Source organism: Xiphophorus maculatus, chromosome 16 (assembly GCF_002775205.1).
Source record: "Xiphophorus maculatus strain JP 163 A chromosome 16, X_maculatus-5.0-male, whole genome shotgun sequence".
Lineage (NCBI taxonomy): Eukaryota > Metazoa > Chordata > Actinopteri > Cyprinodontiformes > Poeciliidae > Xiphophorus > Xiphophorus maculatus.
In genome coordinates this window covers 4,718,258-4,734,275 of record NC_036458.1, presented here as the reverse complement: position 1 = coordinate 4,734,275, position 16,018 = coordinate 4,718,258, and the positions used below count along the sequence as shown (strand labels likewise).

At 38.9% G+C, this 16,018-nt stretch overlaps 1 protein-coding gene across 3 annotated transcripts; it reads right to left on the bottom strand.

Moving 5' to 3' along the window:
• Nucleotides 1–671: 671 nt before the first annotated feature.
• Nucleotides 672–15,627, bottom strand: LOC102235119 (protein FAM117A-like). 3 transcript variants are annotated; one of them, XM_023349577.1, is made up of 9 exons: nucleotides 15,571–15,616; nucleotides 15,223–15,486; nucleotides 10,866–11,002; nucleotides 6,007–6,102; nucleotides 5,742–5,855; nucleotides 3,987–4,103; nucleotides 3,065–3,269; nucleotides 2,804–2,978; nucleotides 672–1,847 (listed from the first exon to the last, which is right to left on the bottom strand). In XM_023349577.1, the coding sequence occupies exons 2-9, from the start codon at nucleotides 15,344–15,346 to the stop codon at nucleotides 1,634–1,636; spliced, it is 1,182 nt and encodes a 393-aa protein (XP_023205345.1). In that variant the 5' UTR covers nucleotides 15,347–15,486; nucleotides 15,571–15,616; the 3' UTR covers nucleotides 672–1,633. The 3 variants fall into 3 exon arrangements, with proteins under 3 accessions (XP_023205345.1, XP_014330912.1, XP_023205346.1); XM_014475426.2 differs by having other exon boundaries at nucleotides 15,223–15,627; XM_023349578.1 differs by lacking the exons at nucleotides 10,866–11,002; nucleotides 15,223–15,486; nucleotides 15,571–15,616 and adding an exon at nucleotides 7,368–7,738.
• Between the last annotated feature and the right edge of the window lie 391 nt (nucleotides 15,628–16,018).

The following is a 16,018-nucleotide window of genomic DNA, read 5'->3' as shown; positions in this document are numbered from 1 at the left end:
TCAAGAAATAAATATTTATTGTAGTCAGACCTTGTAGATTTATTCAAGTATGACAAAATTGGCTACCTAAGCGTGAAAACAATTTCAAGGATTATTATTAATGATAACAGTAAGCGGCGATTAGGATTTCCATACAGGCAACAAATGAGGACAGCTAAGATTGAAAAGGAGGGCTTCTTGAACTGGTAGCGTACCTTTTTGTCGTGTGGTGATGTGGATTGATTTCATTGGTACATGTAAGTATTAAAGCTCCACTGTGAGCCAATCACAATACAAACCGCAAATCCACGTTTCGAAAACAGTAGTACAATAATAATGATAGTTATCTAAATTTAAAAAAGATAATTATATTATTTATTTATTTTAAAGGCATCTATACTTTCTACATTGCGAGACTCTTTGAGTATCACAAATACAGTTGATTTTTTGTGGTTTTATTTTATGTTATTCATTATTTTGTTGTTTAATGTTATTTATTGTGTTGTATGCGCAAGAATTTTTTTCAAGTATCACGACATTTTGAACATGTTCTTTGTTCGAAAAAAAACTAGTTAAAAAAAAACATTCAATAAGTACCGTAGTTGTTCATTTAATATTTAACACATTCCACACACAAACACTATACTGATATTTACCAACTTAAAAAAAAATTCTAAAAATAATACACACAGCACAGTATTTTTGCTTTTTATTCAACACTGCATTTAATAATCCATACCAATTTACATAGTCTAGAAAAGATGGAATAAAATTTGATTTCAGTTTTAATAGATGTGGACAAAAAGAAAACAAAAACCTGTGTTTTCCACACTATTTACTGCTACACTTTGTAAAAGATGAACAACAACAACAACAAAAAAACAATATTGACCTTGTTTTAAAGGATGAGCAGTAGTTATGGTTTCCAGTTTTGGTTCTCCTATCACATCAATTGTTTTTGTTAATAAGGCTTAAGCCACCAACACCTTATTTTTGAGTAATTGAGAATGTAAAAATCCACTACAAATCAGCTGTATTATAATTATGTAAATTTTTGGCAAGTAAATCAAAACGTCCAGTCCTACTAGTAAAATCGCAGACATAAATATATAACAGTCAATCCTTTAAAAAGTAAGAAAATAAATATAGTCTATCCTAGCATCTGTAGAAAAGAAGGGGATAAGTATTAAAATATATTTTTAATGAACACATTTAGCATATAAATTCACCACATTCCTGTTTTCAAGTTAATGCCTATAACAGCTGTTTACATGTGGTGTAAGTGCCTGGCTTTCTGAAAGTAAATCCACTTACTTGACATGAAAAAGAAAAAAATCCTGGGAAATTAAAGACATGAAACAAAAACCTGTAAATGACAATATAAAAACATGTATTCCTAACTTAAATCATCTCTGTCAAGTTGAAAAACAAACAAACAAAAAAAGATCCTTCAGGTAGAAATAGCAAACAAACAGACTGAACTTTAGGTCACATTATCCTGAAGAGTGGCAGCAACGAATGCTTACAGTCGCACAGAGTGTAATGGTAAAGATGCCCACAGTAATTGTCAGTCTGCATCAAAACATTAGCAAGTGTTCCAGGTTCTCGCAGTGCATTGTTGTGTAGTCCTGAGAGGCGGCGTTTAGGTTTCCACCTACTGCATGCCCAGGTGCCTGGTGGGGGAGTCTTGACCCGAGCAGCCAGTGACGGGCGACACGGACAGGCTGCGAAACAGGAGGTCCATGGAGGGCAGCAGGGGCTTCAGGAGGCTGACCGGGCAGAATGCCGAGCCTCCATGGGGGGAAAAGTTGACTTTATTAGGGTCCGGGCAGGAGGGCTGGAGGAGCTGCTCATCTGGACAGGCAGACCTGGAAATAAAAAGATTCAAAGAGGACATAGAATCAGTGCTAAAGTACATCAAAAATAATTTTAAACACTTCAAATTAAGTTATGAACGTCTTTGGTTACAGCTGCAGTGTGTCACTTTGATTAAAAAAAATTTATTTTGACACATTTGTTGAAATTATCACTACATGTGGCAGTATGGTATGATAATCTGATAATCTGTGAAGAAACCGTGCTAACTAGAAACAACCAATCAGAGCCAGGAGGCGGGTCTTAGCGCTGTCAATCACCTTCCTTGCTCTCTGGTGTGCTTCTGCTAGCATAGCATGTTGTGAATGATAAATCTAGCTAACACCGAAGATGGTACATAAACATTAAGTTGTTTCTCTGCCATAAGCACATTTAGCAGCGAGTACATGAGGTTAACTGACAGCGCCAAGACCCTCCTCCTGGCTCTGACTGGTTGATTTTGTTTGGGAGCAGTGCATCTTTTCAGTCACCCATAACTCAGGCAACAGGTGGAGGAGATCGATCTTTCCGCAATTTAGAAGAGAATGTAAAGTTAAGAAGAAATTGTGATATTTAAAGGATAAAAATGACAATAATTCATATAACAAAAAAATAACAAAATTAGACAAAAGGAAATTTTTCCAAATCAGTTTTTTTCAATAAAATCTTATGAAACTTTAATAAAAACTGCAGGTGTGTGTCTTTGGTGAATATTAGGTTAAAACGTGTTTGTTTTTCATTCAGTGGATAGAAAAACCAAGAAATTTTAATCAAGTAAGAGCAGAGATACTTCATAATAAAATTACTCAAATAAAAGTAAAAAGTAAAGCATAGTAAAAATACTATAAAAAGTAAGTTTTTTCAAGTTGAACTGAGTAAAAGTAACTAGTTACAACTCAACTCTGTTTGCAACAGGCTTTTGTGAACCTTCAATATTTATATATTAGTTACTAGACCAACTAAAACTTACATTGCTTCCTCACAAACTCGAATTCGCTCGCAGCCTTCTGGCGGGATGCGCTGGAAGGCGTAGGTTTTGTTTGGACGGGGCGAAGATGAGCAGGGCTGCTGAAGAGGAGCTTCCAGTGCGAACGAAGGAAGCGACGCTGATGAAGAGGAGCACAATCCTTCACACTCCGCAGGCTCTGCACAGACCCACACACACCACTAAACACAGGAACTGAAAGCTGATAATTCAGCGTTACGCTCTGAAAACAGTCCAGAGTCCAACCTGGGTCCAACATGGGGTACGGCGGCGGGGAGGGGGACAATCGTGATGCGTCCAGGTGGCATGGGGAACCGGATGGGAGTGACGAGTCAAGCGGACAAGGAGACAGGGAGGGAGACGGGAGGGATGGGGACGGTTCGCTCTGAGAGCCGCTGCTGCATCTCTGAGCCGGGACAGGAGCTCTGTGGCCGTCTGGGATATCCAAGATCTGGAATATTCAGCTGAATTAACTTCAGTTACTATATTCGGTTATTATAGTTAACTTTGAATTAACTATAATAACCGTTTCACATTATTATAAGTCATATTCATAAGAGTAAAGCTGTCACTGTAACAAATCTTACTGGACAATAAACTGACAAAGAAGTTACTCCTATGAACAATAATATTGTTGCTTTGAGACTAGGCCTGGACAATAAATCAGTAATATATATCGCGATAGACACGCGATAAATATCAAAAAGAAAATATGTCTGACATAATATTCAATATACCGCACAGCAAGCTGGGAGATTTAGGCAGAGGAAAGATATTAACTGCTCAGTTCTCACTGCTAGCTAAGAAATGTTGGTGGAATCAACTCACTCACTCGCCCTTTGGTTACCTAGCAACTCATTCACTCGCCCTTTGGTTACCTAGCAACTCATTCACTCGCCCTTTGGTTACCTAGCAACTCATTCACTCGCCCTTTGGTTACCTAGTAACTCACTCACTTGCCCTTTGGTTACCTAGCAACTCATTCACTCGCCCTTTGGTTACCTAGTAACAACCTGTTGAGTAACTTGCCCAGCAGCAGTTTACAATTTCTCTTTGTAACTGCTTGAATGTAAAAAACAATATTCACGGCACCAGTTTGGCAGCATTTTATAAAACTATTTCATATATTTAATATTTAAAACTCAAAAGCACAACTCAGTGGGCCGACCTCATGCTCATCGTCTGGTTTCTCAGACACAAACACTTCCTCCAGCTCCAAGCTGAGACCCTCAACGCTCCGTCTCAGCCGCGGTGCGAGCCTGTTCAGAGGAATCATGGGAACTGTCTGCAGAAAAACGGTTAAATGTGGCCTGTTATATAACTTCTTTGGCCTGCTGTAGGGCGTCTTCTTACTTTAAATCTAAATAAACTGCTGCTGACCACGCATCCCAGCTCCACGTTTACACTCACAGTGAGAATGGCTGCAAACACTTGTCACTTCCAGCAGCCATTGCACAGCGAATACAGCGGTAAAACTAGCTCACCAAACATGCTGGAGTTCCATTTGTGCTGCTAGGTAACGGGTGGAACTCCGCCAGGGTTGCTAGGTTACAACGCAGTGATAATGTGACTTACCAATCAGAAGGCTTTTGAAATGGTTCATTTCCAGACACCAAAATACCATTCACTTATTGCCACAAATTAGCTGGCTTTTTATTTTAAGCATTTGGATTGTTTTTAGAAGCAGTTGACATCCAAAGAGAAGTATGAAAAAGGGAAAAATGGGAATTTTGTGTAACGAATTGCAGCAAATAAATTCCAAAACTAACATAGACAACATTCATGCCAATGCTGACTGACTGTAAGCTTCTAACCAGAACTATATTTATTTATAGTTAAGACCAAAATTATTTGTAATCAAGTAGATTAAGATCTAAGATCATTTTCATTCAGCCAAGAAGTTTGTTTCTGATAGATAATGACACCTGGATCTCTAACAATATAATAAAACATTGATAAATTCCATCCATCCATTCATCATCCATTTTATCCGGGCTCGGGTCGCGGGGGTAGCAGCTTCAGAAGGGAGGACCAGACTTCCCTCTCCCCGGCCACTTCTTCCAGCTCTTCCGGGGGAATCCCGAGGCGTTCCCAGGCCAGCCGAGAGACATAGTCCCTCCAGCGTGTCCTGGGTCTTCCCCGGGGCCTCCTCCCGGTGGGACGTGCCCGGAACGCCTCACCAGGGAGGCGTCCAGGAGGCATCCTGACCAGATGCCCGAGCCTCAACTGGCTCCTCTCGATGTGAAGGAGCAGCGGCTCTACTCTGAGTCCCTCCTGGATGACTGAGCTTCTCACCCTATCTCTGTGGGAGAGCCCAGACAACCTACGGAGAAAACCCATTTCGGCCGCTTGTATCCGCGATCTCGATCTTTCGGTCATGACCCAAAGCTCATGACCATAGATGAGGGTGGGAACGTAGATCGACCGGTAAATCGAGAGCTTCATTGATAAATTATTTTTTTAAATCAGTTTTTGTGTAAAGTCAAAGTTTTTTGGCAATAAGTTCATGTTTTTTGTGTGTGGAATGTTACCAGTCTGAAAAACCTCTGGAATGTAACATCGCAATTCAGAAGCCCAGTCTGTTACCTAGCAACCCAAGTGGAGCTCCAGCATGTCTGTTCAGCTGGTTTTACCGCTGTATTTTGTTTGTTGTTGGCTTAATATCCAGAAACCACTTACTGCATTCTTGTTGGTTGTGCAGGAGGCTCCACTTTTGCTTTACAAAGATGTATTGTTCTATAATTGGGCATCTGTTTGAAGTCATTTTCACATTCAAATAACTACAAATCATAAATGATGAGTTGGAGGCGTGGCCAGCTGCAGGTTATTTGGATTTACAGTGATAGAAGGCTCTAAAACAGCTCATTCTGAATAAATTTGTGCATAAACATAAACAAACATACATTTCGTAATAATAAAGTACCTGAGTGACGCCTGCCGCCTGTCCTGCCAGCAGCGTGCCGTGGGGGAGCTCATACCCTGCAGAGGGAGGAGCGTTCCTGGAGCGTTTTTGCAGATGGTGCCTCACTTTGGCCACCTGAGGGCGGAAAGGAGATAAAACTGATTTAGGTTCCAGTTTGACTGACTCTGAAATGGAAGGGTTACGAACTTTCCCCCGGGTCCTGTTAATATTTCAAGCTAAAGACGTGAAAAAGCGCTGTTTTAAACTTTTTTAGTGAAGTACTTGCCTCCTTCAGGTGCTCTGCACTTCCCCAAGACGCTGAGCGCTTGTGCCCACCCGCGCTCCTCCTTCCCCGGGTCTCCTCTGTCCAGCAACACGGAGTCTTTAAAAACACACACAGTCAGATGAACAAGGAGTCCAGTGTCTCGTGTCTCACACTCTTGAGGGGGGGATAACGCGGATCAAAGCAGAGGTCAGCAGGTTTGACCTTTGAGAGGAACTCTACGTTTTCTGCTGAGCCAGCAAACGGCCACCAGCTCTACGGCTTTGAGAGACGCCGAGGCCCACACCTGTCTCACACACCTGTCCCACAACAGCTGTACAGAGGAAGGTGACAAGAAACCACTGTGAGCTGCAAAACCAGCCCCGCTTTCGCAAACACGCACTGAAAAAACACAAAACCTTATCGAGTGTTTTTGGTAAGACAAAACCAACTTACAAGTAACTTTATAGGAAGCTGCAAGAGCTTGTTTTAAGTCAAGAAGTCCTTAATATTGAAGAAAAATATTAAGTTCCACTGGCGTTGTTACCTAGCAACCAGAGCCAAGCCCAGCCCGTTACCTAGCAACCCAGGGCAGAACATTTCACTTATATCAAGGGAAAAATTTCTTTGTTATATAGTGAAATAATCTACCAATGGAACTACTACTTTTTAAAAACAATATTAAGGACTTACTGACTTAAAATAAGCATCTTAATCTTCTTGAAAAGTTACTTTTAATGTAGTTTTGTCTTAATTCAAGTGTACTGAGATATTTGCACTACAAACTAAGAAAATGCTTGGTAAGATTTTGCGTTTTTCCAATGAAATTGACAAAAAGCCACTGTGAGCTGCAAAAACACAAAATCAAGCATTTTTGTTGAGTTTCTAGTGCAAACATCTGAGTACACTTGAAATAAGACAAAACTAACTTACTACTAATTTTTCAGCAAGAAATATGACATAAATTTAAGTCAATAGTTACCTAATATGATAAAAATTTACCAGTTCCATTGTCAAATTTCTTCACTTATAACTACACCATTTTCCCCATGTTATCAGTGAAATAATCTACAAACATTTTTGTACACTTCAAATAGAAGAAGTTCCACTGGCAGATTATTTCACTCATAATATGGGAAAAATCTGCTAGAACTAGTAATTTTTTAAATCAATATTATATAATAATTTACTCAAGACAAGTGCACTGAGATATTTTGAGCAGAAACTAGACCAAAGACACACAGATGTGAAACTCCCTCATCCAAACCTCACAATCAAACACAAACTCGTCGCCTCGTTGGACTCAAACTCACACGCTAACCTTATTCCCCCCCAAAAACAAAAAAACATTAAAGTTTCACTTCTTTTTTTGTCACCCTCCATACCGATTTCTTCACATTCACTTTTGATCGCCTGCCAGCTGCAGCCTGGTCGATCCCTCTGAGCTGCTGGTTCTGGACGTTCATCCCGACCGGATTCTGGGTTGGACCGGCTACGCTAAAGCTTTGGCTTCCCAAACAGCCCGGCCCATTCTGTGGGCTCCATTATATTCATCAGCTAACTTCCTTTGCCTCAGAAATACAACCTCATCTCAAAGTATCAGCTTCAAAACGCTACAGAAAAGTTTCCTCCTGCAGGAAAAAACGCATCTCATGTCCAGCAGGCTAAATGGGTCAGAATACAGCATGCGTGAGTCATTCAGTGACACTGGAATAAAGTTACAGCTTCCAAACCGCCCCCCGTCCTCCATGTAATCATCCAGACCTAACATCCCACCCTTCCCATAACATGAGCTGGGCATCATGGGACACCAACCTATAAAAAGACCTAAAACGTAGACGAGAATGTGGCCTGCATGGCTAATGTTTCCATCTAAACGGAGCAGAGCAGCAACTTACATCTGTAGTTCTGTGATCAAAATTATTTTTATTAGGTTCTCAAATTATTTAAATCTAAATAAAGAGGAATTGATGACTACTAGGCCTTAAAATAGGCAGCAAATAACCAGCTTTCCAACTTCAGGTTTGATAGAGCACTTCCAAAAAACGTTACCAAGGATTTTTGGTCCAATTTTGTGCAAATATATTAGTACACCTGAAATAAGACAAAACTAACTTATGAGTAACTTTTTAGCAAAATATCGGAGCTTGTTCCTTAATATTTTTGGGAAAAGTTCTAGTAGTATTGTCAGATTATTTCACTAATAAGATGGGAAAAATGTCTTGTTATAAGGCAAGTAATTAGGAGTGTACCGATTTATTTTGATTGTGTGCCGATTTCCTTAATTTTGGGAGATCGGCCAATTTTTACATATGAAGCCAATCTTATCCACCGATTTTACCTAGCTTGGCAAATGTGTAATGTGTCCTCTTTTACTCTCCCGTGAGAAAGGTTTGACGGACAGATTGGCCCAAAAATATTTAGTAAGATTTTGTGTTTTTACAGTGTTGTGGATCAATTTGATGAAAAACTGCCAAACTTTTACATCAATATTAAGAAAGTATTGGCTTAAAACAAGCTCATATTTCTTTCTGGGGAGTTACTTGTTAGTTAGTTTTGTCTTATTTCAAGTTTAATCAGATATTTGAACTAAATTAGACCAAAAAAAGTTTTTGTGTTTTTGCAGTGAAGGTGACAAGAAAACAATGTGAGCAGCAAAAACACAAGATCTTACCAAGTATTTTCTTTTTCTCATTTAAACATCTTAGTACACTTGAAATAAAACAAAACTAACTTAGAAGTAACTTTTCAGCAAGATATATGAGCCAATAATTCCTTAATCTTGATGAAAAAGTTCTAGTTCTATTGGTAGATTATTTCATTTATAACAATTAATTTTTTCCATAATATAAAGGAAATAATCTGCCTATGAAACTAGAACATTTCCATCAATACTAAGTAATTATCTACTTAAAACAAGGTTCTATTTCTTGCTGAAAAGTTACTTCTAATTTAGTTTGATCTTATTTTAAGTCTACTAAGATATTTGCACAATCAGAATGAAATTAAACCAGATAAAAATCTTGATATTTGCAATAACAAATAGCTATTTTATAAAATCAAAGCAGTAAGATGCAATATTTAGTTAAGATTATAGTTTTGATGACTAACTTTTCGGTTGAAATTCCATCCACATGTCAAAATCTGAACTAGTTTACTCTGCCTTCAGCGTGGGTGTATGTGTGTGTGTGTGTGTGTGTGTGCGTGCGTGCGTGCGTGCGTGCGTGCGTGCGTGCGTGCGTGCGTGCGTGCGTGCGTGCGTGCGTGCGTGCGTGTGTGTGTGTGAATGAACGAATGGGAAACACATGTAAAGAGTTTTGCATAGTCCGTCTAAGGTTACAATGACCTAAATAGACTGCAGGGCTTTCAACATTCATAAATAAAGTATCTCTAAATAGGTTTAAAAAAATGTGTTTATTTTGCATTTTCACAATTTCACTAATAATTAGCCAAATATTTGCAGAAATAATCAGAAATTCCAACTCTTTTTTAATGTTTCAACACATATCAGAGCATTTTAGTGATATTTCTGGTTAGTTTAGTGTAATCACAGGGCTGTAATGCCATCTGACGTAAAGCAGCGGAGCTTCAGGGGGGATGGGGCGAGGTCAGGAGGGGTCGTTCCCTCACAATGCAGGCAAAGCGGGTTCATGCGGGCCTTAAACTGTGTCAGCAGCCAGGATGAAGATGATGCTAAGTCTTTGTGCACCAGATACAGTGGAGGGGCGGCGGAGGGGAAGCAGCAGTTTGAGGAAGAACAAAAACGAATATTTCCAGTTGGCTGCTTTTCAACTGCTGCATCAAACTGGAAGCCCAGACACCTGCAGATCTCTGGGTTTTACCAACACAGCCTGGAGCTGAGGCATTCTGGGGGATGAGCCCATCTGCAGCAGGTTTCATCTGATCAAACATGTTCAGCCCTGGGCAGTAAACCAGCAATATGGACAAAAAATTACCTTTTTCTCACCAAATCAGATTTTAATTGATTTATTTACTTTGTTTTTGGTTGCTTTCTCATCTACGGCAAAGTATTAGGGCCACTATAAGAAATTTAAAAAAATAAAATTATGAGAATAAAGTCTGAATGTTATGAGAATACAGTATGTTGAGACTTTATTTTTGCAATATTACTGACTTTATTCTAGTAATATTATGACATTATTCTTGTATTTATATGACTTTATTCTCATAATTTTAGTTTTAAATTTATTATTTTTATGGTCCTATTACTGTGTCTTTCTATTCTAAAAACAGAATTACAGAAAATATTTTCAAAAAGTGGCATTTATTTCAATCATCTTTTCTGTACGTCTCACTACAACGTTTGAGAAATTTTATGAGAAATTTTGTTTAATTATGATAAAATAGTCATAATATTAAAGAAAAAAAGACACAATTTTACCAAAAAAGTATTAAAATTCTGAGAAAAAGCTTTTAGAGTTATCAAGATCAGTTCATGTGATTCTTTCTTCAAAACAGGCTCTGTTGTTTGCACAATCACTTTAAAATCCAGCTACTGATAATAATTTGACACTAATTGGTCACAAGGAGTTCTCATAAACTTATTGGTAATATTACAACTTTATTCCTTCAATATTATTACTTCAATCAAATAAAAAAAAATCCTAGCTTGGTCCTAATATTGCATTGAGGAGTTGACCTGAAGTCCAAATAAACAGAAACCGTAAAACATGCTTGTCAAACAAGATGGCCGCCAACACTCTGAACTATGGAAACCCAGAGGAGCATTAGCGAAAAGAAATGTCAGTTTCTCCAAAGATTAAATCTTAAAATACCCTAAATTTCAATTTGCCCTAATCCCTAAGCACTTATGCTAAAACTTAGTTGCTAATCTGAGGGCTTCAGGATAAAATGACGTTTACCTGAGTGGCTTTGTCGTTGACGCAGGCGGCCTCTGCCTCTCTGGGCCACTGGCCCTGCAGATACGGGCCGACGATCGTATCCAGAGAAAGAGTTCGGCGGATCGTGGGCCTCGGCGGGCGAGCGGCGGTTTTATCAACTTTAGAAACAGAAAAAAACATAAACAATAAATGAGTAATGAAGTATAAGTTGGTGACAGATGAACACGAAATGGTGCATGATTGTGAAAAGAAGATTTTCATCTGTATTCAGTCCGTTTTACTTTGAAATGAAAAAATAAAAATACCTGTTATTGTTATTTGTTAGAAGCGTCCATGTTTAATTGTATTTTAAAGGCTTCTTTTAACAAGTTAGGATAAGTTTATGGTCTATGCAAAATATATTCATTACATTTTTTGTAAATCCTTCTTAAATGATGAAATTTTAGTTCATTCATTTCTATCTATTTTGAAAGTTAGCTGTTTTAGGGTGTCTTGTCACTTTAAATCCAAATTATCTGCTGCTGGCCACGCCCCCAAACTCAATATTTACACTTGCACATGAAAATGACTACAAACAGAAACGTAATGTAAGCATGTTTCAAAGATGTGCAGCCGTACATCTTTGAAAAGCAGAAGTGGTGCCTCCTACACAACCAACAAGAATGTAGCAAGTGGTAAGTCAACAACAAAATACTTGTCTTTTCCAGCAGCCATTGTACAGCACATACAGCGGTAAAACAAAAATCCAAAAAGTTGCTACCACTGGTTTTACTGTCAATTGTTGACATAGCTCGCTAAATCTTAAATGAATGAGTGATATATAAAAGAAAAAGGGACGGAGTGATTTGCGACTAATTATCAACTCTGCAACAACTAGATGGCAAGGTCAAGAAAAGGTTTAAATTTTTTAAAAATTGCCAGGGAGAGGAAAGTAGGTCAGGTACAGTTGTGTTCGAAATAATAGCAGTGCCTCAACAGCAGCAAGAAAATCACTGGTTTTATTAACATTTCAAACTCTATACCCCAGATAAGTTTCTGGGGGGTAAAATAAAGGTATAGAAAACCAACAAACCCAACAGGACAGCCATGCATACTGTGGATTCTGTGAAATTGAATGATTAACTGAAAAGGGTGTGTTCAAAAAAACAGCAGTGGTGAGTCCAATTAGAGAGGGCATCAATTAGGGAGGGTATTCTGGGAAAAAAGGGTGTTAACAGGTGATCCGTATTTAAGGATCAAGACAACTGGCATGCTGGCTGTGCATTTCTCCTGAAAAAACAATGAAAATGGGTCGTTCCAGACACTGTTCTGAAGATGAGCGTTTCCTAATAAAAAAATTGATTAAAGAAGGGAAAACATACAAAGAGGTGCAGAAAATCATTGGCTGTTCAGCTAAAATGATCTCAAATGCCCTGAAATGGGAGCAAAAAACTGAAAAACGAGGAAGAAAAAGAAAGACAACCCCTCGAATGGACAGAAGAATAGCCAAACTGGCGAAGACTCAGCCAATGATGGGATCCAAGAGGATCAAGCAAGACCTTCAGTTGACAGTGAGTACTGTGACAATCAGAAGACGTCTTACTGAGGTTAACCTTCCAGCAAGAAGCCCCCGCAAAGTCCCACTGCTGAGAAAAAGACATGTGCAGAAGCGTTTACAATTTGCCAAAGAGCACATTGACTGGCCTGAAAAGAAATGGCATAATATCTTGTGGACAGATGAAAGCAAGATTGTTCTTTTTGGGTCTAAGGGTCACAGGCAGTATGTCAGACGCCCTGCAAACACAGAATTCAAGCCACAGTACTCACTGAAGACCATTAAGCATGGTGGTGCAAGCATCATGATATGGGGATGTTTTTCATACTATGGTGTTGGTCCGATTCACCGCATACAAGGGATCATGGATCAGTTCCAGTACATCAGGATCCTGGAAGAGGTCATGCTGCCATATGCTGAGGAGGAAATGCCTTTGAGGTGGACCTTTCAACAGGATAATGACCCCAAACACACCAGCAAGCGAGCAAAAGCATGGTTCCAGATGAACAAGATTCAACTGATGGAGTGGCCAGCACAATCCCCGGACCTTAATCCCATCGAAAACTTGTGGGCTGACATAAAAAGTGCAGTGCATGAGGCAAAACCAAGAAACGCTGAGGAATTGTGGAATACGGTGCAATTATCCTGGGCTGCAATACCTGTGGAACGATGCCAGAAGTTGGTTGACTCCATGCACCACAGATGTGTAGCAGTCATCGGAAACCGTGGTTTTGCAACAAAATATTAGTTTAGGATACTCAGCTAGGTTCACTTATCAAGAATTTCTTTGTTTGTACAGTACATTTTTGAGTTTCCAAGGAAAGATGGCAACACTGCTATTCTTTTGAACATGCCATTTCTTACTTTATTTGAAATATTATTATTATCATTTAAGTTTTGATGACTTTGCGCAATTGTTTTGCTTTGGAATAGAATGTACTGTGTCCCCAATGTATCTGTGTTCATTAAAGTACAATTTCTTTGACGAATTTTGACATTTACTCATTTTTCTGAAGGCACTGCTATTATTTCGAACACAACTGTACATTAGCTTGACTTTGACAATCTTAACATGTAGATGTGCTGCAGAATTTGGTTCAATAAAAATGATTGAGTGTTCTTTGGTGATGAAAAAGTGAAAATATATTATATTGAAAGAATAAACTCATAATACTACAAGAATAAAACTACAATATTGCAAGGTTAAGGTTGCAATAATATGAGAATAAAGTTGTGATATTACCAGAGCTCCGACATGAAAAAGCAGTTTTACAGCTGCGACAAACCGAGGAATGTTGAGCATTTTATGAAGTTATACTTTGGTATCAGTTTCACAAATAAGGAAGTACTTAACTGCTAATATCAGTATCAGATTATTATCAGTAACAGACCTGCTACTGATAATATGACACTGATGTGTTTACTACGACTTTATTCTGGTAGTTTTATGACTCTCACCACAAGCTGATGGTTTATTTCCCACCAACCTGTAAGCAAATCCACATTATGCTGTCTTTTACTGGGGAGACAGAAAGTATAAATAACATGCAGATGTGAGTTTCATGGACCTAGTTAAAGTAACAAGCACTGTGAGGGAAACAAAGAGGCCTTTAAAAGTGCTGCTGCTGCTGCTGCTGCTGTGTTAGCGTTGAAAACTCCAGCAGGTCACAGAGCAAAGGGGCATCCGAGTGTCCAAATAACATCATGAGAGGAAAGTTATGTTTCAGGGTCAGTAACCTCCTTTGTTGACATAGATTTCTCAGAATGTCCTAAAAGTCTAATTTTAGGCCAACAAGCCAATTGAAACTGAAGCTCCTTCTGTTAGGATTATGACAAGAATGGGACATTTTTTCCCTTTAGAGCTACAAGCCTTTCTGTCATTCAATCACTGCAAAAATACAAAGTTTTACCAAGTAATTCTGGACCACGTTTTAATGCAAATATCTTTGTACACTAGAAATAAGACAAAACTAACTTAGAAAAACTCTTCAGCAAAGCTTGTTTTTAGTCAATAATTTGTTAATATTGATTAAAAAAAAGTCTTAATTCGCCAATGGAGCTCGTACTTTTTCATCAATATTAAGGAATTATTTACTTAAAACAAGTTGCTACATCTTCCTGTAAAGTTACTCATAAGTTAGTTTTGTCTTATTTCAAGTGTACTAAGACATTTGCACTTAACTATACCAAAGTTTCGTGGTGAGATTTTGTGTTTTTGCAGTGTAGATAAAGCTTGCAACTACCAATTATTTCAGTAATTGATTATTTGCTTGTTTACGCTGATGATTCATAAATTATTTGGATTTAAAACAAAAAACTAATTTGTAAACACTGATATTTATCAACTTATTTTGTCGTGGAAAATTAGTTTTCTCTAATATGCATTTTCATATTTTTCTTGACGGGAAGTTTTCATTTTAATTTCCATGTCTTTACTAAGTTAGTTGACAATTATTTCAATAATCAATTAATCGTTTCAGCCCCACTTGTCTAATATAGAACATATCAGGGTCACCTTTCCTAATTGCTTTAATGTTTTAAAGTCATTGTTTATTTAAGATAATATCTTCCTTCTATGCACACGTGCTTGATGACATCACAAATGATCGGTGTTTCTTCGACTACATCGATTCTTGTCTTTTGTTTAACTACTAACTCAACTCTGCTTGTTGTCATTTATTGCTTTAGTTACGTGAAACGTAAACATATTTCCTAATCACGCAACATATGAAGGTTCATTTTGCAATTTCGAAGCAAACATGTAACATTTATAAAGCAACTGAAAACTAGCTGTAGTGTCTCTGCGGTGCGTGGAAGTGACCGCCGCCTGCTGCGTGTATTTACCCGCTTTGGGCTCTCTGCACAGGGGAGCGGAGCCTCTCTGGAGCTGGAACGGGACGGTGGCTCGGAGGGGCTGCAGGCTGGGGTTGCTGCATCCCCGGGGCGCTCCTCCGCTCCGACCCGACATGCCCACCCTGCCCTCCTCCCGCCCCGCACGCACCCACTCCGCTTATGAAAACACACTTTTACTGACTGCAAAGTTCCCGTCGTAGCTCCGTTTTTCAATCAGTCCCTCCGAGTCGCTGGACGCACAAACTGCAGGAGTTTCTGCTTTAAACAGAAATATAATCCGAGTGAAATCCGCTGTCTAATCCCGTGTGAATTATCTCATGAGTGATGCGATCGCCTCACATTTCGTGGTTTCCTTCTCTGCAGAATGACAACCTGTGCGACTAACTCGTGTGGCACTTTATTTCTAATTCAAGCGGATCTGGTTGGTAGCTGCAGAATATTTCTGAATGCCTATTGGGCGTCACATCCATCTGTCTTCTTGAAGGAGAGCAAAACTCCTCCACCCCCTATCACCCCCAAAAAGAAGAAGAAGAAGGGAAAAAAAATCCCACCCACTTTGTTAAGATTTCTGTTCTGCTTTGCAGGGCATATGGCCATCCATCCCCTCCTCCATTTAAACCCAGACCCTGTAAGCCTTCACAGTGGCCTCACATTGTCCTTACTTATATTTTACATACCATAATACTTTTAAACAAAATAAATCTTGAGTTATTGCACATTTATACATCTATACATAACTTCTAGCAGACAGTCTGGACTTTCTCCCATTTACTTTGATTCCCTGCAG